This window comes from Trachurus trachurus (assembly GCF_905171665.1).
Source record: "Trachurus trachurus genome assembly, chromosome: 22".
In the NCBI taxonomy this organism is placed as follows: domain Eukaryota; kingdom Metazoa; phylum Chordata; class Actinopteri; order Carangiformes; family Carangidae; genus Trachurus; species Trachurus trachurus.
Genome location: NC_139907.1, coordinates 539,329 through 562,308, shown reverse-complemented (window position 1 = coordinate 562,308; position 22,980 = coordinate 539,329). Strand labels below are relative to the sequence as shown.

At 44.0% G+C, this 22,980-nt stretch overlaps 2 protein-coding genes across 2 annotated transcripts; both read left to right on the top strand.

The window, feature by feature from the left end:
- Positions 1 to 238: 238 nt before the first annotated feature.
- On the top strand, positions 239 to 2,716 carry haus2 (HAUS augmin like complex subunit 2). Its single transcript, XM_083998026.1, has 6 exons — positions 239 to 339; positions 1,076 to 1,174; positions 1,261 to 1,330; positions 1,818 to 1,950; positions 2,070 to 2,178; positions 2,613 to 2,716. Exons 1-6 carry the CDS (start codon positions 259 to 261, stop codon positions 2,679 to 2,681), a joined length of 561 nt encoding a protein of 186 aa, XP_083854152.1. The 5' UTR covers positions 239 to 258; the 3' UTR covers positions 2,682 to 2,716.
- A 1,239-nt stretch (positions 2,717 to 3,955) lies between these two features.
- Positions 3,956 to 22,980, top strand: srp54 (signal recognition particle 54). The gene is made up of 17 exons (XM_083998367.1): positions 3,956 to 4,090; positions 5,689 to 5,782; positions 5,885 to 5,971; positions 6,708 to 6,799; positions 9,395 to 9,479; positions 9,623 to 9,727; positions 16,616 to 16,682; positions 17,281 to 17,338; positions 17,442 to 17,592; positions 18,073 to 18,221; positions 18,879 to 18,979; positions 19,082 to 19,168; positions 19,909 to 19,982; positions 20,204 to 20,312; positions 20,659 to 20,829; positions 21,632 to 21,727; positions 22,521 to 22,980. The coding sequence occupies exons 3-17, from the start codon at positions 5,894 to 5,896 to the stop codon at positions 22,610 to 22,612; spliced, it is 1,515 nt and encodes a 504-aa protein (XP_083854493.1). The 5' UTR covers positions 3,956 to 4,090; positions 5,689 to 5,782; positions 5,885 to 5,893; the 3' UTR covers positions 22,613 to 22,980.

The window sequence follows — 22,980 nt, the reverse complement described above, 5'->3', positions numbered from 1 at the left end:
AGATCGTCGTTTATTTCATGTTCTTCATGTTACTGGGATGTTGTTGTTGCAGTTCTCCTCCGGTCCTGAGGGGGGCGCTGCTGAGGCGCTGAGTGGTCAAACCGGAAGCGGAAGTGGACTAAGTGGCGGCTCTGGTTTGAACCGTTTAACGGAGCTTCATCCCCGTCCGAACAGAACCGAACCGAGCCGGTCCCGGTAGAGGTAGAGGTAGAGTTAATATAATACATATGTTTATAATATAATACATCCTTGGTAGAGATGCACCAGTCCGACGTGTTCGCTGTGACTCCGTCCGCCGCCATGTTGGCTCGGTGTGTGTCCAGAGGAGTCCTGACCCAGGTGAGACACCAGCAGCCAATCACACACCAGCAAAATGTTTATTTTAGTGTGATAAATACAGTTGTTAACTTACCAATGATGCTCATTAAGTTTCCATTCAGGCCAAACAGAGTCGGTGCTGCTGTTAGAGAAGCTCTGCTACCCTGGTATCATTGGGAACATTACAGCCAATAATACTGATTATGGATAACTTACTAACCTATAAACTTACTTCATTTTAGGGCTGCAAGTAACAGTTATTATCATTATCGATTATTTAAACGATTAATCGATTAGTTGTTTGGTCAATAAAATGTTAAAAACATCAACCAGTGTTTCTCAAACCACCAGACGACATCGTCCTCAAATGTCTTGTTTTGTCCACAAACCAAAGAGAGACTCAGTTTATTGTCATAAAGGAACAAAGAAACCAGAAATATTCACATTGAAGAAGCTGCAATCTGAGAATCTGGAGCTTTTTTCCATAAAAAATATGTTAGTGACGTTTAGTTCTGTTTACAACACTGAACCACAGCAACAGGTCGACGACGTATTTAATAAAACTAACTAAACTATAAATACAAAATACAACCACATGTATAAATACAAGTGTGTTTGTATGTAAATGTTAAGTATATTGTACAATAAACCGATAGATAGTATATTTTTGTAATTTCTCTCAGAAGTTATAGATTATAGATGTGAATAGTCAGTCTTGTTAACTGTGTGTGTGTGTGTGTGTGTGTGTGTGTGTCAGGAGGACATAGACCACGCCTCCTCCAGACGAAGCCCCGCCTTCTCCTCCCACTTCCACGAGGCCGTGCAGCGAATCAGAGCGCAGGGACAGCTGGACCAGGTGTGATGTCACTTCCTGTCAGACGAGGTCATTGATTATCGGTGATTATTGATGTGTGTGTGTGTGTGTGTGTGTGTGTGTTGCAGGTGCAGCTGGAGGCGGAGCTTCTGCAGGTGGAGCGTCAGAACGCTGACGTCACACACTCCTTCCACCTGCGTGAGTCTGATGCACTTACACACTGGTTAAAGGGACAGTTCAACATTTAGTCAAACCGGCCCATCACCATAACCCCTATAGTCATAGCAGTAGGTTCGTTACTTTTAATTGTCGGTGCAAGCTGTTTTTAGAACGGCGGAGCAGAGCCGTGAGCTGCTCAGAGCTACGCTACGGAGGCTCATTATGGGATTTCTTGGTTTCCCTCATCATCAAACTCATCAAATACACAATCCAACAACTCCACAACGCTCTGGTGGACAAGTTGTGAGCTGCACATTCACCACGCTATGAGATGATAACACAACGTTACCACACAGAGTTGTTTTAGAGGGAAATTCATGCAAAACCGCTGATGCATGTTGCCTTCAGGGACAGTTTTTCATCAAGCAGTCTCTGTATTTCCCTCTAAAACAACTCTGTGTGGTAACAAACCTACTGCTATGACTATAGAATACAATTAGTCTAAATGTTGAACTGTCCCTTTAAGGCCGGCGGTTCGAGGCGCTGCAGGACTGGTGCTGTCACCTGCAGCAGCTGCTCCAGGACCAGACCGGTCTGAGCCGGAGACTGATGAGGCCTCTGGGCTGCACCAACCTGCCGCTGCAGGCTCACCTGCACAGGTACGGTCTCCATAGCAACCGCTGTGACACCTCCGTCTCCATAGCAACCGCTGTGACGTCACCACTAGATGTCATTAAGGTCCTAAAGGTTCTGGTTCTGGTTCTGGTCTGTGTTGCAGCACCGTGGTGGACGTGGTCCAGATGCTGCTGGTTGCCGTGGAGACCCTGGAGGAGAAGGTGGAGCTGGTCCAGAACCGCGTCAGCAGCCGAGAGAGACTCAGTCAGCTGGTGAGTCCTGGTCCTGGTCCTGGTCCCGGTCCAGAGAACAGCCTTCAGTTAACTAGGATGACATCATGGCTGAATGATGATTGATTGAACAATGAAAAAATCTGCACTCCATAGAAGCTCCTTTCAAGGATTTATGCTGCGTTCATAACAACTCTGAGGTCGTAATTCCCAACTCGGAAATTCCCGACTTCCGACATCATTGCGTTCAAGTCAGAAAGTCGGAGCTCTGATATGATACCTGAGTTTCTGACCTGTAATTTCCGAGTTCAACGCCGTTCAATTCATTTTTTACAACTCGGAGCTCGTTTCTTTCCGACTTGCGAGTTGTCTTGAACGCAGCATCAATAGCATAGAATGATGATTGATGACATCATAGTGAATACCATCAGTGACATCATCAATATATTGACCAGTGATCGTCTCTCTCCCTGTAGAACGGTTCTCTGGACCGGCTGCTGGCCCAGGCTGCACAGATACACACGCTGTCCAGACCGGACCGCTGATCCTGGACCGTGACCTCTGACCTCCTTCCTGCTCCAGCTCCCCGACCTCTGACCCCTGATCAACCTCTGACCTCTGACCCTGGATCGACCCTGAACTGACCCCTGATGATGATAAAGATGTTTTAGTTTCTAATAAATCTAAAATTTTTTGGTTGATTCTGTCGTCAGACGTTTTGAATGAAGTTCACACAGAGGAGCTGGACCTGTTGTCATAGCAACGGGTCCTTAAACCTGAACCTGGAGCAGATGGATGTAGTTCATTAAAGACACATGAAGAGTAAAGAGATAGAAACACCAGCAACATGACAATAACGTGTGTGTGTGTGTGTGTGTGTGTGTGTGTGTGTGTGTGTGTGTGTGTGTGTGTGTGTGTGTGTGTGTGTGTGTGTGTGTGTGTGTGTGTGTGTGTGTGTGTGTGTGTGTGTGTGTGTGTGTGTCCTGATGCTGATGAGGTCACAGGTTGTGTAGTAGAGTATTAACTCCTGCAGCCACAGACTCTCTCTGTCTCTGCTGTCTATAAGCCGACCACTAGAGGGCAGCAGGAAACCACTAACTCTGTTTATCTGCTGTGTTGATGAAGCTCCTCCACCTCCATGTAGTTGAACAAACTACATTTCTACCTCTGTGTTTATAAAACTACGTCTAAAAAAGCAGCTTCATCAACTACTTGTACTACTACTACTACTCATTTAACTCAGCATTAATCAACATGAAACTAAATATAACAGTCTACAAAACATTCACATGCAGCAGAAATCTGCCTCTACACTCAGTTTGATGTGTTGACGTTGTTGGTCAGCATCCTGTAGCTTCACCATAGACATGTTGTACAGCAGGTTGGAGTGAAGCTCTGTACTTCAACTATCTATCTATCTACTTATCTATCTATCAATTGAATTCAAACAGCTTTATTGGTATTAACAGAAATGTGTTGTTGCCAAAGCATTTTACTAAATATTTTCAGTACGGTATACAGTTTTATACAATTAGATATAAATCCATGCATGTTCAGATGTTATAGTGAGTATCTATCTATCTATCTATCTATCTATCTATCTATCTATCTATCTATCTATCTATCTATCTATCTATCTAGCTATCTATCTAGCTATCTGTCTGTCTATTTCTTTCTTTCAAACCCTCTGTCTATTTTTTCTTCTCTCTTTTTCTTTCTTTCTTTTTTTCTATCTATCTATCTCTCTCCCTGTAGAGGTGCAGTACCAGCTGTGTCCTGTGGTGTCGCTGCTGAGCTGTGATTAGACCGTAGAAGAAGAGGCCTGGCTGTGTTTCCGGTCAGTGTTTGATGACGCTCCACTGAGAGAAGAGAGAGTTAGTTAGCTACAGACAGATACAGAGTTAACGCTGTTAGTTTCATCCAGCTAGAAGCTCCAACTACAGATACACCACAGGTAAACTACCGCTGCTACTGTCTCTTCTGTTCACTAACTAACTAACTAACCAACCCTAACGGAGCTAACGGAGCTAGCTGCTAACAGAGCTAGCTGCTAACGTTACCATAGGGAGCTGCTGGAGCTAACGGCTAACTGCTAACCTGCTGCTACCATAGCTGCCATAGGGAGCTGCTGGAGCTACTACTGCTATGCTACATGCTAAGCTAACTGCAGCGTCGTAAACAGCTGATCATCAGGGATCGATCAGCTGACCAGGTATCGATTAGATAGCAATTAACGATCTGTTAATGTTAATGTGACCAGAGGGCGGGGTCAGCGGGGTAAAAACACCGTGACGTCAGCGCAGACTGATCAGGACACACACACACACACACACACACATATAAACACACACACACACACATATAAACACACTCTGATCAGTTTCACCGATGATCAATAATCTGACGAGGATCGATCATTGTTTCGGTTTATGTGACGTAAACGGTGAAAACGGAGCATGACGCAACGGTTTGTGTTGATTCCTCTGTCACGTGTCTAAACCTAAACCCAGCTGTTGCCAGGTGATCGATACCCATAGATAGATAGATAGATAGATAGATAGATGACAGGTCAATCTACCTGGTGATTGGTCACTACAGAATGTTAAATGTCTCATTGACGTCATCAGGTTGTAAAAGTCTCAGTTCATCTTTATAAACGGTGAAGTCCAGGTGAACAGATGTTATTGATCTAAACTGATTGATTCTCAGTCTGATGGTGGTTCTCTCTAAAACATGACAGCATCATTTCATTCTATCTATATTCTATATTGAACTCATGCGAAATATTTGTGCGAATGCCGCGAGTAAAAACAAATATTCCAGTGGGCAAACTCGAGCGAGTAGAGCGAGGCGAACACGCCCTGGTTCCATGAGTGTGATGTTAAACCTTGGAGGCTCTTACTGTAAAATCCTTGTTTTTTTCAGTTTTCTACACAGTTTTATTCTGTATCTAGACAATAACACTAGTCCAGTAACTCTAGTGAACGAAGCTCTGGGTTCAGACTGAGAGGAGACATGAGGACGTTTCAATGCTGCTCTAACATGTTGACATGATGCCAATTCTCCTAATAATAATAATAATAACACAACGTTACCACACAGAGTTGTTTTAGGGGGAAATTCATGTAAAACCGCTGATGCACGTTGCCTTCAGGGACAGTTTTTCATCATCAGTCTCTGTATTTCCCTCTAAAACAACTCTGTGTGGTAACGTTGTGTTATCATCTCATAGCGTGGTGAATGTGCAGCTCACAACTTGTCCACCAGAGCGTTGTGGAGTTGTTGGATTGTGTATTTGATGAGTTTGATGAGGGAAACCAAGAAATCCCATAATGAGCCTCCGTAGCGTAGCTCTGAGCAGCTCACGGCTCTGCTCCGCCGTTCTAAAAACAGCTTGCACCGACAATTAAAGGTAACGAACCTACTGCTATGACTATAGGGATTATGGTGATGGGCCAATTTGACAACATGTTGAACTATCCCTTTAAAGGACTGTTTGTATGTGATGATTGATCATCTGTTGATTGATTGTCTCTCTGTCTCCTCCAACAGGAAGTGCGAGGTCTGGCCCCGCCCCCTGTCCCTCACTGAGCTCCGTCGGGGGGTTTCCCTCCACACACACTCTCTGTTGTAACACACACACACAGTGAGTCTCACACACACACACACACACACACACACATGTATATTAAACAGCCGGTGATGCGTTCACTGACCTCTGACCTCTGACCTCTGTCTGTCCCGTCAGGCCGTCGCCATGGTGCTGGCCGACCTGGGGAGGAAGATCACCTCGGCGCTGAGGTCGCTCAGCAACGCCACCATCATCAATGAGGAGGTGAGGACACGTGTGTGTGTCTGTGAGTGTGTGTGTTATGCTACCCACACACCAGAAGACTTAGAAAAGATTTAGAAAAGACTCTAAAAGACTCAGCTCACATCTAAAGACTGCTGTTTGGAGTTTTTAGTCCCAGACTAGATTTTACAAAGACTGTAGGGTCACTATTTACAAGACAATAACTAGATTATTTGGGGGGGGGTTTCCCCATCATGCACAGCAGAACTTTTATAAAAAGGAGGATAATCATCTTGTTCCAAACTAGGCTGCTGCTGCTGTTATGTTCTTCTATGGGACCGACAGTAGTGAGCTGCTTTTGAACAGTAAACAACTGTTACTAAATTACTGTATCAAAGTTCTCAAACAAAAGGCCACATCTTCTTGCTTCAAGGTTTTATTTGTCACTCCACATTGAAGATTAGCCTGCCCTACAGTAAACATGGCATACATAAAATAAAAAGAGGAGGAAAGCAATATATTAAGCGGGAATATATTTAAGCATCAAAGATGTTCAATCAAACCCACATAGTTTGAAAACACACAGCCAGTATCACAACTACACATAGTGTCTGCTAGCTTAATGCTAACGTATAATGTAAAATCTCATAGACGGGCTAACAGAAACAGACTGTCAGTCTTTAGTTTGGGACTGTGAAAACCGTTTGGTGTGAACCCGGCATTACTGTACCTGAGAGTGGACAGGGAATGTCTTACTAACAGCTGTGTGTCTCTCTAGGTGCTGAACGCCATGCTGAAGGAGGTGTGTGCTGCTCTGCTGGAGGCCGACGTCAACATCAAGCTGGTCAAACAGCTCAGAGAGAACGTCAAGTGAGTCCTGGTCTGGAACCTCAACCTGAACCTCAACCGGTCTAGTCTGGACTGGTCTGGACTGGTCCTTTACTTTACTTTATTAGTTTACTTGAATGAGACGTCACATTAATGGACAAAAACATGTAAATGTGCCAGATTATCCACCTTTTTCCGAACGCCAAAAACGTAAGCCGGTTTTGCTCTTCCGGTTTACGTTTCCATGGTTTCGGTAGTCGCGGTAAATGCATGTTTGTTTGTTTTTTTTTTTCTCCAATGAAAATGTGTAAAACGCATGGATCATCACAGCAGCTTTTAACAGTGGATATCACACAGACTGACATCCGTGTTAAAAGCCAGCGTTAATAGATCCATGTGTTTACCGCAACTATGACAATGACTGAAAACCATGGAAACGTAAACGTACAATTCCACCGGAAATGTAAAACCAGCTTCTGGTTTTGACCATAGATGACGTTGGGAAACTTGTGGATAGAAAGATGCTAATTTCCGTCCGGAGCTAAACAGTTCAATAACATTACACATAACAATGTAGACAACACAAAGAGACAACTACAACGCTCACCGGTTTAATTAAACACCACAATTATCTAATCCTTAAGGTTCCTAAATATTAGTTTATATACTTATAACACATGACCACTCCCGGTCTTTCTACGGCGCCACACACGGGCGATTTCTGCAGCCTGTTGCACCAGCTCTGTGTAAGTTCTACCTTAAGTTAGAGTGTAAAGTCCACACTAAATGATACGTTGAAACTAGTTAAGGTGATACTTAAGATGTATCTTTGTTTAGTTGCACCACAGAGACTTACGTTTCATCTTAACAACGTCTAAACTAAGCAAGACGTTGTCGCAGATGGTGACGTCATCACATAAAGTAGCCAATGAGAGAAAAGTATCATTCTTCACGCAGCGTTCGACTGGAAAAACAGTTGCCAAGTCCGCTTATAGAGAGCCTAAGCGGAAGCAGGAAGTAACGGTCACCATGGGACCTCAACTCTGAAAAACTCGCCATTCAAATGAATGAGACTGAAAATTTTATTTCGTGATCCGTTTGAATTGTGCCATGAGAAAAAAATATGTCCTCTACCTGTTTAAAACATCACGTTTCATCCCGAGAAATCAGCAGTTTGTTGTAAAGCTATTGTAGAATAAAATTCGGAAGAATCTGTAAGCAGAAAGACTACAAGTCGCGTAGGTGACGTCACACACCAACTGCCGCCCTTTCCCGTGTCAGTTGGTGACGTATTTTCTGTGGGACACAGATCTGTAGTCCGTGGAGCGGTCTTTACACAAAATACATTCTTCTGTTGCCGTTTTATGATAAACGGCTGATTTCTCGGCATGAAACGTGATGTTTTAAACAGGTAGAGGACATATTTTTTTCTCATGGCGCAATTCAATCGGATCACGAAATAAAATTTTCAGTCTCATTCATTTGAATGGCGAGTTTTTCAGAGTTGAGGTCCCATGGCGCCGTTACTTCCTGCTTCCGCTTAGGCTCTCTATAGACTTGGGGCTTGTTTTTCTGTGAAGTCGCTTATAAATATTGGTAGTCGTGGGTTGCGAGTTTTTTGGGCTTGTTGTTAAAGTGTAGTTGCTTATTTAGGGCTGCTTCCAGCTCCATCAGTTGTCAAGCAGATATTTTCAATATGTTATTTAAATGCGGGATAGTTTGTCCTCCTGCTGGATGTGTCACCCCCGTTCCCTCCGCCCCTCCCTTTCCCCCGTACACATACGTTCTCACGGTGACAACAGATTATTTTTTTCCTCCACCCGCTTCCCGAGATTGGCTTTCACCACACTCGCCTCCACTGATCAAGAGAATAGTTACCGTAAATTCACAGATAAAAGCCGGTCTCAACTAGAAGCCCGGTCTGTTTCTACTTTATGCAAGTCCTTGTGAATGTACAAAACTTCTCATATCCCACGATCGCCCGTTTGAGCAGTTAGTTAGTTCTCCGTCGGCCTGACAATAGAGACCCAGCCCGTGGGTGTTGAAGCTCGGACCTGCCGCGGCACGAGCACCTATTGTGGGCCTGAACGCAGCCAGAAGAGGGAGGGGGGGCGAGGGAGAATGTTCGGTCCGGAGCCCCCCGGTCTGCAGCGAGTAGGTCAGCGATCCGCTTAATCACCGCTCATGGGAAACGAAAACCGTGTCAAAATCACAGAGAACACGCAGCCGAGGTAGGTAACACAGCTGGAAGAATTTACTCTCTCTCCCCCTCCTCCAAATCATCCCAGCTCACCAAACGGTGCGCCATGGAAACCACTACGGATGACTTTACACCTGCTAAGAGCTAGGTGTAGAACTTAAGTTATAACTTATGACTACGTTGTAACTATCTCAGCTGGTGCAACACTTCAAATGTTAGTAGTGCGTAAACTCCATCCTAAACTAGAACTTACGTTCAAACTAGGCTACGTTTGAACTTATGCACAGCTGGTGCAACCCACTGCTGGAAACAATGACGTGTTCACGGGAACGTTTTTCAAAACGATCAAGAAAAAGATTGTTTTGTTTTGAGTGACGCCCCATTTCCATGGAGACGAGGCCTCAGCTGTGTGTGTGTGTGTGTGTGTGTGTGTGCAGGGCGGCCATCGATCTGGAGGAGATGGCGTCGGGTCTGAACAAGAGGAGGATGATCCAACACGCCGTCTTCAAGGAGCTGGTCAAGGTCAGACTCAGCCGTGATGTCATCACTCAGAACCAATCAATAACCGATCAATAACCGATCAATAACTGTGTGTGTGTGTGTGTGTGTCTCTGTGTGTGTGTCTCTCTGTGTGTGTGTGTCTCTCTGTGTGCGTGTGTGTGTAGCTGGTGGACCCGGGGGTCAAGGCCTGGACTCCCACTAAAGGGAAGAACAACGTCATCATGTTCGTCGGTCTCCAAGGCAGCGGGAAAACCACCACCTGCTCCAAGGTGACTGGCCACGCCCCCTCATTAATATTACTACTATTATTATTATTATTAATATTATTGATGAGGTAATGATGAGGTAATGATGAGGTAACGATGAGGTAATGATGAGGTAACGATGAGGTAATGATGAGGTAACGATGAGGTAACGATGAGGTAATGATGAGGTAACGATGAGGTATCGATGAGGTAATGATGAGGTATCGATGAGGTATCGATGAGGTAATGATGATGTATTGGTGAGGTATCGATGATGTAATGATGATGTATTGATGAGGTATCAATGAGGTAATGATGAGGTAACGATGAGGTAATGATGAGGTAATGATGATGTATTGGTGAGGTATCGATGAGGTAATGATGAGGTATCGATGAGGTAATGATGAGGTAATGATGAGGTATCGATGAGGTAATGATGAGGTAATGATGAGGTATCGATGAGGTAATGATGAGGTAATGATGATGTATTGGTGAGGTATCGATGAGGTAATGATGATGTATTGGTGAGGTATCGATGAGGTAATGATGAGGTATCGATGAGGTAATGATGAGGTATTGGTGAGGTATCGATGAGGTAATGATGAGGTATCGATGAGGTATCGATGAGGTAATGATGATGTATTGGTGAGGTATCGATGAGGTAATGATGAGGTATCGATGAGGTATCGATGAGGTAATGATGAGGTATCGATGAGGTAATGATGATGTAATGATGAGGTAATGATGAGGTATCGATGAGGTATTGATGATGTAATGATGATGTATTGGTGAGGTATCGATGAGGTAATGATGAGGTATCGATGAGGTATCGATGAGGTAATGATGAGGTAATGATGAGGTAATGATGAGGTAATGATGAGGTATCGATGAGGTAATGATGATGTAATGATGATGTAATGATGAGGTATCGATGAGGTATCGATGAGGTATTGGTGAGGTAATGATGAGGTAATGATGAGGTATCGATGAGGTAATGATGATGTAATGATGATGTAATGATGAGGTATCGATGAGGTATCGATGAGGTATTGGTGAGGTATCGATGAGGTAATGATGAGGTATCGATGAGGTAATGATGAGGTAATGATGATGTAATGATGAGGTAATGATGAGGTATCGATGAGGTATCGATGATGTAATGATGAGGTATCGATGAGGTAATGATGATGTAATGATGATGTAATGATGAGGTATCTATGAGGTAATGATGAGGTATCGATGAGGTAATGATGAGGTATCGATGAGGTAATGATGAGGTATCGATGAGGTAATGATGATGTATTGGTGAGGTATCGATGAGGTAATGATGAGGTAATGATGATGTATTGGTGAGGTATCGATGAGGTAATGATGAGGTATCGATGAGGTAATGATGAGGTATTGGTGAGGTATCGATGAGGTAAAGATGAGGTATCGATGAGGTAATGATGATGTATTGGTGAGGTATCGATGAGGTAATGATGATGTATTGGTGAGGTATCGATGAGGTAATGATGAGGTATCGATGAGGTAATGATGATGTATTGGTGAGGTATCGATGAGGTAATGATGAGGTATCGATGAGGTAATGATGATGTATTGGTGAGGTATTGATGAGGTAATGATGAGGTATCGATGAGGTAATGATGATGTATTGGTGAGGTATCGATGAGGTAATGATGAGGTATCGATGAGGTATCGATGAGGTAATGATGAGGTAATGATGAGGTATCGATGAGGTATCGATGATGTAATGAGGTATCGATGAGGTAATGATGATGTATTGGTGAGGTATCGATGAGGTAATGATGAGGTATCGATGAGGTAATGATGAGGTATCGATGAGGTAATGATGATGTATTGGTGAGGTATCGATGAGGTAATGATGAGGTATCGATGAGGTAATGATGAGGTATCGATGAGGTAATGATGAGGTATCGATGAGGTAATGATGAGGTATCGATGAGGTATCGATGAGGTAATGATGAGGTATTGATGAGGTGATGTTGAGGTATCGATGAGGTATCGATGAGGTAATGAGGTAATGAAGAGGTATCGATGAGGTAATGATGAGGTATCGATGAGGTAATGATGAGGTAATGATGATGTATTGGTGAGGTATCGATGATGTAATGATGATGTAATGATGATGTATTGGTGAGGTATCGATGAGGTAATGATGAGGTATCGATGATGAAATGATGATGTATTGGTGAGGTATCGATGAGGTATTGATGAGGTATCGATGAGGTATTGATGAGGTAATGAGGAGGTATCGATGAGGTAATGATGAGGTATTGATGAGGTATTGATGAGGTAATGATGAGGTAATGATGAGGTAATGATGAGGTAATGATGAGGTATTGATGAGGTAATGATGAGGTAATGATGAGGTATTGATGAGGTAATGATGAGGTAATGATGAGGTATTGGTGAGGTAATGATGAGGTAATGATGAGGTAATGATGAGGTATTGATGAGGTAATGATGAGGTATTGATGAGGTAATGATGAGGTAATGATGAGGTATCGATGAGGTAATGATGAGGTATCGATGAGGTATCGATGATGTAATGATGATGTATTGGTGAGGTATCGATGAGGTAATGATGAGGTATCGATGATGTAATGATGAGGTAATGATGATGTATTGGTGAGGTATTGGTGAGGTAATGATGAGGTATCGATGATGTAATGATGATGTATCGGTGAGGTATCGATTAGGGATGCAAACAATTAATCGACTATCGATTAATTGTCGATAAGAATTTAATCGATTAAATTAAATTACTTGCAATTAATCGTTCCTTTTCAATGGGAGTTTTACTGTGAAATGTAAACAAGCAAAGCCGACATAATGTAGCGGATCTCTGTGTAAACGTGTGCAGCGCACTGCAGCACTCAAGGGAGAGAGGGAGAGGAGGTGAAAAGAGACAACACTGTTACCTGTTGTAGCTATACGGGACTCAGGCTGTACCATCGCTAACACACAGACGACCAGTGAGTAACGAGTCAAAAAGCCGCCGACACGGAGCTGCCTGAGGAGTTGTAATGCAGCCTGACCGCAGCTCAAACCGACCCGGTGCCTCAGCACGGCGACCAAGCTTTGATAAACACACCGGATCCGCGCTGGTTTACAGTATCCTTCCGTAGTTTAGCCGGTCGCTACCGGAGCTTAATTAAAAAAAAAAAAAAAAGCGCTCATTGCGGAGCCGCGGAGAACAGCGCGTGTCTCCACGCTGTGTTGGTTTATGTAACTTGAGAGGACAAATGAACCACATATTTATTGTCATGCATTGCTGACCTGGGCATTGTTTCTCAATAAATTAGAAAACCCTTTCCTATCATTCCCCTTTTCCGTGCATGGTTGAAGGAGATTGGCTCGCATCCACACTCCCACTCCCTCCTGCGCCGAAATGTCACCTTAAGTCACATAAACCAGTATGGGTGTGTGGACACAACCACCTATATTGTTGTCAGCGCCTCATCACCGCTGGTGTTTAAAAGGCTCCGTTCTTTCTGCAGTCAGGTTAAAGCGCACATCCGCCGTGTTGGTAAGCAAATAATCCCTCTATATCAACGGAGGAAACCGTGCTTGAGCAGCTTGGGTTCGAGGTGGTTTGAGTGCGGGCCAGCGGGGGAGAGAGGGGGGGAGGGGGCATTCGGGCTTCAGCGCGGTGCGGAACAACTGACCCTAGTGTGAGTGCGTCCTTATCTGTGGCCGCTGCCAGCGCCACACAGGCTTTGCCTTTCAGCAATCAAGCGCTGTTTTTGTCAATGTTAAAAACAATAACAGCAACAGCTGTCGGCAGTTGAGATCGCTGTGCCGTCACCATAGAAACGCAAGACGCATTACGGCTCATTCGCAAAATACCTTTCAATGGAAACACCCGCAAATAGCAATTGCACTTTTTCGAAGTTTCAGAAATATCGCTTTTATTTTGCGAAAATCTGTAATGGAAACGCAGCGGTGTCTCTCATCTCATCTCATTATGATAGGACTTCAACCTCAGAGCTCTCTGTCCCAATAACGTGCTACTTAAACATTTTCATTGTGCTGTGCTCTTTAAATAAATTAACAAAGTGTAAAGTCCATAAGGAATGTTGATCTTAAATTTTCCCCTTAAATTTAGGTTCTCAGGAAAATCGCCGCTTATCAATTAATCGATCATCGATCGATAAGGTCTATCAACTATCGATTAATGAATTACTCGATAATTTGCATCCCTAGTATCGATGAGGTAATGATGAGGTATCGATGAGGTAATGATGATGTATTGGTGAGGTATCAATGAGGTAATGATGAGGAATCGATGAGGTAATGATGAGGTATCGATGAGGTAATGATGATGTATTGGTGAGGTATCGATGAGGTAATGATGAGGTATCGATGAGGTAATGATGATGTATCGGTGAGGTATCGATGAGGTAATGGTGAGGTATCGATGAGGTAATGATGATGTATTGGTGAGGTAATGATGATGTAATGATGAGGTATCGATGAGGTAATGATGAGGTATCGATGAGGTAATGATGAGGTATCGATGAGGTAATGATGAGGTATCGATGATGTAATGATGAGGTATCGATGAGGTAATGATGATGTATTGGTGAGGTATCGATGAGGTAATGGTGAGGTATCGATGAGGTAATGATGATGTATTGGTGAGGTAATGATGATGTAATGATGAGGTATCGATGAGGTAATGATGAGGTATCGATGAGGTAATGATGAGGTATCGATGAGGTAATGATGAGGTATCGATGAGGTATCGATGAGGTAATGATGAGGTATCGATGAGGTATCGATGAGGTAATGATGAGGTATCGATGAGGTGATGATGAGGTATCGATGAGGTGATGATGAGGTATCGATGAGGTATCGATGAGGTAATGATGAGGTAATGATGAGGTATCGATGAGGTATCGATGAGGTAATGATGAGGTATCGATGAGGTGATGATGAGGTAATGATGATGTAATGATGAGGTATCGATGAGGTAATGATGAGGTATCGATGAGGTAATGATGAGGTATCGATGATGTAATGATGATGTATTGGTGAGGTATCGATGAGGTAATGATGAGGTATCGATGATGTAATGATGATGTATTGGTGAGGTATCGATGAGGTAATGATGAGGTATCGATGATGTAATGATGATGTATTGGTGAGGTATCGATGAGGTAATGATGAGGTAATGATGAGGTATCGATGAGGTAATGATGAGGTATCGATGATGTAATGATGAGGTAATGATGAGGTAATGATGGGGTAATGATGAGGTAATGATGAGGTATCGATGATGTAATGATGATGTATCGATGAGGTAATGATGATGTAATGATGAGGTATCGATGAGGTAATGATGAGGTATCGATGAGGTAATGATGAGGTAATGATGAGGTATCGATGATGTAATGATGATGTATCGATGAGGTAATGATGATGTAATGATGAGGTATCGATGAGGTAATGATGAGGTATCGATGATGTAATGATGTATTGGTGAGGTATCGATGAGGTAATGATGAGGTATCGATGAGGTATCGATGAGGTAATGATGAGGTATCGATGAGGTAATGATGAGGTAATGATGAGGTATCGATGATGTAATGATGATGTATTGATGAGGTATCGATGAGGTAATGATGAGGTATCGATGAGGTAATGATGAGGTAATGATGAGGTATCGATGATGTAATGATGAGGTATCGATGAGGTATCGATGAGGTAATGATGAGGTATCGATGAGGTAATGATGAGGTAATGATGAGGTAATGATGATGTATTGGTGAGGTATCGATGAGGTAATGATGAGGTATCGATGATGTAATGATGTATTGGTGAGGTATAGATGAGGTATCGATGATGTAATGATGAGGTAATGATGAGGTATCGATGAGGTAATGATGAGGTATCGATGAGGTATCGATGATGTAATGATGATGTATCGATGAGGTATCGATGATGTAATGATGATGTAATGATGAGGTATCGATGAGGTAATGATGAGGTATCGATGAGGTAATGATGAGGTATTGATGAGGTATCGATGAGGTAATGATGAGGTATCGATGATGTAATGATGATGTAATGATGAGGTATCGATGAGGTAATGATGATGTATCGATGAGGTATCGATGAGGTAATGATGAGGTATCGATGAGGTAATGATGAGGTATCGATGAGGTAATGATGAGGTATCGATGATGTAATGATGATGTATTGATGAGGTATCGATGAGGTATCGATGAGGTAATGATGAGGTAATGATGAGGTATCGATGAGGTAATGATGAGGTATCGATGATGTAATGATGTATTGGTGAGGTATCGATGATGTAATGATGATGTATCGATGAGGTATCGATGATGTAATGATGAGGTATCGATGAGGTAATGATGAGGTATTGATGATGTAATGATGAGGTATCGATGATGTAATGATGATGTATTGGTGAGGTATCGATGAGGTAATGATGAGGTATCGATGATGTAATGATGATGTATTGATGAGGTATCGATGAGGTAATGATGAGGTATCGATGAGGTATCGATGAGGTAATGATGAGGTATCGATTAGGTATCGATGAGGTATCGATGAGGTATCGATGAGGTAATGATGAGGTATCGATTAGGTATCGATGAGGTATCGATGAGGTAATGATGAGGTATCGATGAGGTAATGATGAGGTATCGATGAGGTATTGATGAGGTAATGATGAGGTAATGATGGGGTAATGATGAGGTAATGATGAGGTATCGATGATGTAATGATGAGGTATCGATGAGGTAATGATGATGTAATGATGAGGTAATGATGAGGTATCGATGAGGTAATGATGATGTAATGATGAGGTAATGATGATGTAATGATGAGGTAATGATGGGTGAACTCTGTCTGCTGCAGCTGGCCTACTACTACCAGAGGAAAGGATGGAAGACCTGTCTGATCTGTGCCGACACCTTCAGAGCAGGTAACTCACCTGGTCACTCTCTGTCTTTTTACTCCCTTCGTTCTTTCTTTCTTTCTTTCTTTCTTTCTTTCTTTCTTTCTTTCTACCCCTGTCTCTCTGTCTTTTTCTTTCTTTCTTTCTTTCTGTCTTTCTACCCCTCTCTCTCTGTCTTTTTCTTTCTTTCTTTCTTTCTTTCTTTCTTTCTACCCCTCTCTCTCTGTCTTTTTCTTTCTTTCTTTCTTTCTTTCTTTCTTTCTTTCTTTCTTTCTACCCCTCTCTCTGTCTTTTTCTTTCTTTCTTTCTTTCTTTCTACCCCTCTCTCTCTGTCTTTTTCTTTCTTTCTTTCTTTCTTTCTTTCTTTCTTTCTTTCTACCCCTCTCTCTCTGTCTTTTTCTTTCTTTCTTTCTTTCTTTCTTTCTTTCTTTCTTTCTTTCTACCCCTCTCTCTGTCTTTTTCTTTCTTTCTTTCTTTCTTTCTACCCCTCTCTCTCTGTCTTTTTCTTTCTTTCTATCTTTCTTTCTTTCTTTCTTTCTTTCTTTCTTTCTTTCTTTCTACCTACCCCTCTCTCTCTCTCTTTTCTTTCATTAACTGACTTATAATCCTCCTCCTCTTCCTTCAGGTGCCTTCGATCAGCTGAAACAAAACGCCACCAAAGCCAGAATCCCGTTTTACGGCAGGTGAGATACGCACACACACACACACACACACACACACACACACACACAGCCCCCCCCCCCCATACACCCTGCTGCCATGGTAACGGTGTGATGATGCGTGCAGCTACACAGAGATGGACCCGGTGGTGATCGCCGCCGAGGGCGTGGACAAGTTCAAAGGAGAGAACTTTGAGATCATCATCGTGGACACGAGCGGCCGCCACAAGCAGGAAGACTCTCTGTTCGAGGAGATGCTGCAGGTGTCCAACGCCGTGGTGAGTACCTGAACGCACCGTTACACCGCCGGTGTTATGCCGAGAAGTGCCTGCTTGCCGAGATCTGCACACCGCACAACAAATGTGGAACTGGATCATTCATTACGGGGACGGGGATGCAGTGTTCGGCACAGCTGTTTTTGGACCTACCGAGATGCATCCCCTGGCATTCCACGAGCGACATGCAGATCTCGGCAAGCAGGCACTTTTCAACACATGCCGAGAAGTGCCTGCTCTGCTGGGGTTACCCACATTGTACGGTTTAGGTGTTTATACATATGAACATGCATTTCATACATGTAGCAAGTTGTGTAATTGGCTAAAACAGCCAGGGGAAGCAAATCTCGGCAGGTCCAAAAACTGCTGTGCCGAACACTGCATCCCCGTCCCCGTAATGAATGATCCAGTTCCACATTTGTTGTGCGCCACGCCTACACGCCGCGCTCCCCGCTGAGCCCTGTCCTCCTCCTGTCTCCGTAGCAACCAGACAACATCGTGTACGTGATGGACGCGTCCATCGGCCAGGCCTGCGAGTCCCAGGCCAAAGCCTTCAAGGACAAAGTGGACGTCGCCTCGGTGATCGTCACCAAGCTGGACGGACACGCCAAGGGGGGCGGAGCTCTGAGCGCGTGAGTCTCACTCTCTCTGCTGCTGCACTGTCTATTATACAGTTACAACAGTTAGTTCTGACCGAGTCATCTGACAGAGATGTTGTTACAGACAAGAAAACAGTTTATAGCTTCACTTTACATTCAGACTAACTAATGCTACTGATACAGGTGTTAGATTTCATCAATGAGACCAACATTTATCTCCTAGAAATAACTTAACCAGCCGGTGGTAAACCTCTAAAAACCTGCGGGTAAGTTAATTAGCGATGGTTTTCTCCCCCGGGATGACGACGGAGGTTGGCCGGCCGAGCAGCTCTGCAGAGCAAACTTCTAAACAGCCGTCGTTTGGATCAACTGGCCGTATACTTGGGATCTAAACAGTTACTTTCTCACATGAAAACATATTAAAACTTACTAAAGTAGTACGGTAGTTTGCTGTTTCTTAAAGAGCCGTTGCTGTGGTTACTTCCACCTGTGTGACGCAGAATGACGTCCTCCCACTTTGGTTCCACTTGAACTGGTGTGAAAGCTGCTGGTTCACCAGACAGCACCGAGGTTCTCGGACTTCCGAACCGAACCAGTGCCAGAACCAGAACCGTGGCAGTGTGAAACCGCTATCTGTGTGATGTTGCTTAAATAATCAGATTGATGGGATTCTCCTCTTTTCTCCTGCAGCGTGGCGGCCACCAGGAGTCCCATCATCTTCATCGGGACGGGAGAACACATCGATGACTTCGAGCCCTTCAAGACTCAGCCCTTCATCAGCAAACTGCTCGGTAATCGCCCGCGGCGACCGCAGACGGATGGACATGGATGCTGCTGAGTGTTTCCATGGAAACGGTGACTAACTCCCTCCTCCCTCCTCTTCTCTCCGTCAGGGATGGGCGACATCGAGGGGCTGATCGACAGAGTCAACGAGCTCAAACTGGACGACAACGAGGAGCTCATCGACAAACTCAAACACGGTGAGACAACCATCACATGCTGCAGCGTTGAGAGGGATTATTATGGGATGGAGTTGCTCCACACAGACACGTCAATAACCTTGAAGTCTAGCTAAGACCAGATGTTGGGTTAGGAAACAGTGACGTGTTGGACCAGGCTCCACTCCACTAGTGTGCAGAGCTGTGGTTATAAACAGGAAGCAGCATATTTACTCACACTGGTTCATAGTGATTACTGAATGATAAAGTAATCTGCCCACAGGTGTAATCAGATTACTTTATCATTCAATCATCACTATGAACCAGTGTGAGTATGTATTAGGGGTGTACAGCCAGTGCACTATTCGGATTTGGATTTGGGCTTTTAAAAAAAAACTTCAGATTCGTGTTCGTATTTGAGAAGAATCCGTAAGTGGGCGCACTGACTTCAGCTGAGCTAGTGCTACGCCGAGCTAGCCGGCTAACTTCCGCTTTAGCTCTGGGCTAACTAGAACGGGAATAAAATAATTTAATGGTGCGGCTCTTCTAGACTTTCCAAACATAATCGGACTGAACGGATCAAATCCTGGTTGTGAAACCAGTCGTTTCGCGGAGGTTGTGACACTCAAATAAAATTATCCACCGTTATAGCTGCTAGAAAGTGGGGTGGGAGGGGGGGGGGGCATTTACCCAGCATCCCCTGTGTGTGTCTGGTGTCCATGGTAACAGTCCTGGTGAAGCAGCAGTGCATTGTGGGTAATGTGAGTGCTGTGTCCCTGCAGGCCAGTTCACCCTCAGAGACATGTACGAGCAGTTCCAGAACATCATGAAGATGGGTCCGTTCGGTCAGATCATGGTGAGAACACGCCAACAACACGCTAACACAACACGCTAACAACACGCTAACAACACGCTAACACAACACGCTAACACAACACGCCAACAACACGCTAACAACACGCCAACAACACGCTAACACAACACGCTAACAACACGCTAACACAACACGCTAACACAACACGCTAACAACACGCTAAGTGGCTGACCCTGTGTGTGTGTGTGTGTGTGTGTGTGCAGGGCATGATCCCAGGCTTTGGAACAGACTTCATGAGCAAAGGAAACGAACAGGAGTCGATGTCCAGACTGAAGAAGCTGATGACCATCATGGACAGCATGAACGACCAGGGTAACACACACACACTCTCACACACACACACACACACACACACCTTTAAAGGACAATTCCAGACAAATTCATCTCAGGCTGTATGTTTCTAACATTTTACGTCTAAAAGAATCTGAAGATGTTTATTTACTTCAACAAGCCGACATGTTTGTAAAACTAGATCTAATTCAAAGTCTGGCGGAGTCAAGACCCAAGTTGACGCTCGGTGTGTTCAGGTGCAGTGGGAAGCTCCCGTTTGTGTCAGAAACACAGGAATATCAACTCTGGACTTGAAGCTTGAAGTAAATAAACTTCTGGCTGCATGTTTGAGTCTCCATCTGACGCTGTCTGGTTCCTCCTCCTCCAGAGCTGGACAGTAAGGACGGGGCCAAGCTGTTCAGTAAGCAGCCCAACAGGATTCAGCGAGTGGCTCGGGGCTCCGGCGTCGCCACCAGGGACGTTCAGGAGCTGCTCACCCAGTACACCAAGTTCGCCCAGATGGTCAAGAAGATGGGGGGCATCAAGGGGCTGTTCAAAGGTGAGGGGGCGGGGCATCAAGGGGCTGTTCAAAGGTGAGGGAGGGGGGTATAAATACCTGTCAGTACGTCTCTAGTCTAAACCGGTGGTTCCCAATCTCTTTTGCATCAAGGACCATAAACTGACACTAACTAGACCACCGACCCACTGGACTAAATGTTGAAGCAAACACCAGAAACACACAAACATTTGTTCTGAGACTGAAGGACGTTACTTCTTTAGTCAGTGTACATTCAGATTAAGACCGATGGCCTGAATTTATGGAAATATTGTGGAGACATTTCTGGTACAATTTCTCCAAAAATGTTTAAATATTTCTAGAAAAATTTGGTAAAAATTGTCACACACAAAAAAAAAAATTGTCAAAAAAAAAGTTTTTAGAAAAAGTGGTAAAAATAAATAAATAAAAAATAACTAATTTTAAAAAGGGGGTAAAAAATTCTCCAAAAAAAAGAAAACGTTTAAAAATGTTAGAAATAAGTGGTAAAATTTCAAGAAAAAGTGGTGGACCCCCTGAACCCTCTCCAGGACCCCTGTGGGTCCCCAGACCTCACGTTGAGAACCACTGGTCTAACAGGTTAGATCTGTCCTGGTGTCGTACGTCATCAATAATCATATTGATTGTAGCCAGTGATGGACTGGTGGTCAGCACAAAATACACAACAAATATCCATCAACAATATAAATACAAATCTATGCATCCGTGATGTCATACTGAGTCCCTCAGGTCAGGCTGTCTTTAATGGTCTCTCTATGTTTCTAACTGTTTGTCTCTAACTGCCTCTCTGTCTGTCTGTGTCCAGGAGGAGACATGTCCAAGAACGTGAACCCGTCTCAAATGGCCAAACTGAACCAGCAGATGGCCAAGATGATGGACCCTCGAGTGCTGCACCACATGGGTGAGACCACGCCCCCCAACGTTAAGGCCACGCCCCCTAACGCTAAGGCCACGCCCCCTAACGTTAACCAATACTCTGTGCTAGAGCTCTGTAAAAGAGAGTAGTGACAGCATTGGTCCAATGGCAGCGCCTCCTGGTGGAGGAATATGGGTTTTACAAAAGAACTGACATCTCTGCATTGTTGGTGAATGAGCAGTGTGGTGTTTTCAATAATTTAAGGACATTTATAGATCACCCACGTTAATAGCATCATTGAGGATCCTTTACAGATAAACATTAACACATAGGCCAGTAAAAACACAGATCTACATTTTGTAATAAACTAATTCTAAGTATAATCTGATATGACCAAGACACCTAAAAACAAAAACACGGCCGTCTTCATCAATTTACCAGCAAGTGGGCAACACACATACATTGAAGTGAATGGGTTTTCTGGGCGCTGTTGCAATACCCATATCCTGCCACTAGGGGGCAAAACCCTTAAACCCTTAAACCCTTAAACCCTTACCACGGGAGTCAATGGAGGTGTCCTTACTCTCTTTTACAGCTCTAGTCTGATGGATCAGAGCTGTGAGTGTTTAAGGTGGACTGGCTGCTCACTAACCAGCCTGTGTGTGTGTTTTAAGGTGGACTGGCTGCTCACTAACCAGCCTGTGTGTGTGTGTGTGTGTGTGTGTGAGTGTTTAAGGTGGACTGGCTGCTCACTAACCAGCCTGTGTGTGTGTGTGTGTGTGTGAGTGTTTAAGGTGGACTGGCTGCTCACTAACCAGCCTCTATGTCTTGTTTTAAGGTGGGATGGCCGGCCTTCAGTCCATGATGCGTCAGTTCCAGCAGGGCGCCGCCGGCAACATGAAGGGCATGATGGGATTCAACAACATGTGACCGCCGCCAACCAATCAGCTGCCTTAAAACACAGAGAGTTCAGAGTCAAAGCTCCGCCCCCGACAGGTACAGGTACAGGTGGAGGGGGCGGGGCTTAGAGAGAGGAAGGGGCGGGGCTTAAAGAGAGAAGAAGCTGCTTGTAGAGACAGAGAGAAGTCTCTGCTCGTTAATTTAATTCTGTATAAGATGTTTATTATGTGAGAGGTTTAACAGAGTAGAGTCGGCTCTGATTGGACGAGCTGACGCCACGTCATGATGATGTCATGATGATGATGATGATGTGATGATGATGATGTAATGATGAAGATGAAGATGACATTTAGTTAGTGACAGTATTTTTGTCATAATAAACATTTGTATCGCACCAT

Coding starts and splice junctions, on each gene's coding strand:
- srp54 (XM_083998367.1), top strand. CDS start 5,894: ATGGTGCTGGCCGACCTGGGGAGGAAGATCACCTCGGCGCTGAGGTCG. Junction 9,728..16,615: donor AAACCACCACCTGCTCCAAG/GTGACTGGCCAC, acceptor TGTCTGCTGCAG/CTGGCCTACTACTACCAGAG. Junction 18,980..19,081: donor CTTCATCAGCAAACTGCTCG/GTAATCGCCCGC, acceptor TCTCTCCGTCAG/GGATGGGCGACATCGAGGGG.
- haus2 (XM_083998026.1), top strand. CDS start 259: ATGCACCAGTCCGACGTGTTCGCTGTGACTCCGTCCGCCGCCATGTTG. Junction 340..1,075: donor CCAGAGGAGTCCTGACCCAG/GTGAGACACCAG, acceptor TGTGTGTGTCAG/GAGGACATAGACCACGCCTC. Junction 2,179..2,612: donor GAGAGAGACTCAGTCAGCTG/GTGAGTCCTGGT, acceptor CTCTCCCTGTAG/AACGGTTCTCTGGACCGGCT.